This window comes from Calidris pugnax, unplaced genomic scaffold (genome assembly GCF_001431845.1).
Source record: "Calidris pugnax isolate Ruff unplaced genomic scaffold, ASM143184v1 scaffold44, whole genome shotgun sequence".
Taxonomy (NCBI): Eukaryota; Metazoa; Chordata; class Aves; order Charadriiformes; family Scolopacidae; genus Calidris; species Calidris pugnax.
The window spans coordinates 38,839,384-38,840,458 of record NW_015094506.1 but is presented as its reverse complement, the minus strand read 5'-3'; the positions used below and the strand labels follow the sequence as shown (position 1 = coordinate 38,840,458).

Genomic DNA, 1,075 nt, shown 5'->3' with positions numbered 1-1,075 from the left:
TGTGAGTGCGGCAGCTGGGGGGGGAGGGGGGGAAAGGGGGAAAAAAGAGTCCCCCTTTACATCAGTCACGCTCAAAATGACGGGGGGAAGACTCCCCCCTGTCACACGCGGGATTATTTCCACCTTTCCCGCGGGTAAAGCGCCGAGCCCGGCCCTGAAGCCGTTCGGAGGGAGCGTATTTATCCCCGTCGCTTTAAAATCTGCAATGCGGGATTTCCAGGGCACCGGCGGAAAGGGAGCGCGGGGGGGGGAGGAGAGGGCGGAGTGGGGGGAGCTACCGCTTCAAGTTAAAAAAAGCACGGCGTACAAAAACTGCATCTCCACACATGGAAACATCCGACACTGGCGAAGCCTCCATGTAAACAGATCGCCCTCTAGGAAAAAAAACCGCTTTTTCCAAGGCAGGGAAATATAAACTGCTGCGTCACTGCCTGGAATCGCTTCTTTCCTACGCAACTGAACACCCCTAAGCTGCTTCGGGTCCACAGGTTTCCATTACCGATAGACCTGATATGAACCCCCTGCGTCACTGTCACCGCTCGCCACCGCCGGGGAGGGGGCTCAGCGGCGGCCACGGGGGGGGCATCGCCCCGAGAAAACTGCGGGGGAGGGGGGGACACACACTCCGGCCAAACCCGGGCACAGGCAGGTTATCCCCAGCGCGGGGAAGGCACGTACCGTCGAAATCGGTATAGACCGTGTCCTTGAGGAGGGCCCCCGAGCCGAAGTCGATCAGCTTCAGCTCTCCCGTCCGGAGGTCCACCAGCAGGTTCTCGTCCTTGATGTCCCGGTGCACCACGCCGCAGCCGTAGCAGTGGCGCACCGCCTCCAGCCCCTGCCGGAAGAACCCGCGGGCCGTCTCCTCGTCCAGGGCCCCCTTCTCCGTGATGAAGTCGAAGAGGTCCTTCACCAGCTCGGGCCGCTCCATGATGATCAGGTAGCCGTCGGGCCGCTCGTACCAGTCCAGCAGCTTGATGACCCCTCTGAAGCCGGAGCCCACCTTCTTCAGGAGGACGATCTCCAGGGGCACCATGACACCGCTCTGAGAGGAGAGAAGGGGGGGGGGAGCGGGTCA

At 62.0% G+C, this 1,075-nt stretch overlaps 1 protein-coding gene across 1 annotated transcript in view; it reads right to left on the bottom strand.

Moving 5' to 3' along the window:
* The window catches only part of PIM3 (Pim-3 proto-oncogene, serine/threonine kinase), a gene marked incomplete at its 5' end in the record, with an annotated part of 3,626 nt that extends 2,560 nt beyond the window's left edge, over positions 1-1,066 (bottom strand). Inside the window, one exon of the mRNA XM_014963355.1 lies at positions 679-1,066. Coding sequence (XP_014818841.1) covers positions 679-1,066 — 388 coding nt within the window. The remainder of the gene's footprint in view (positions 1-678) is intronic.
* Between the last annotated feature and the right edge of the window lie 9 nt (positions 1,067-1,075).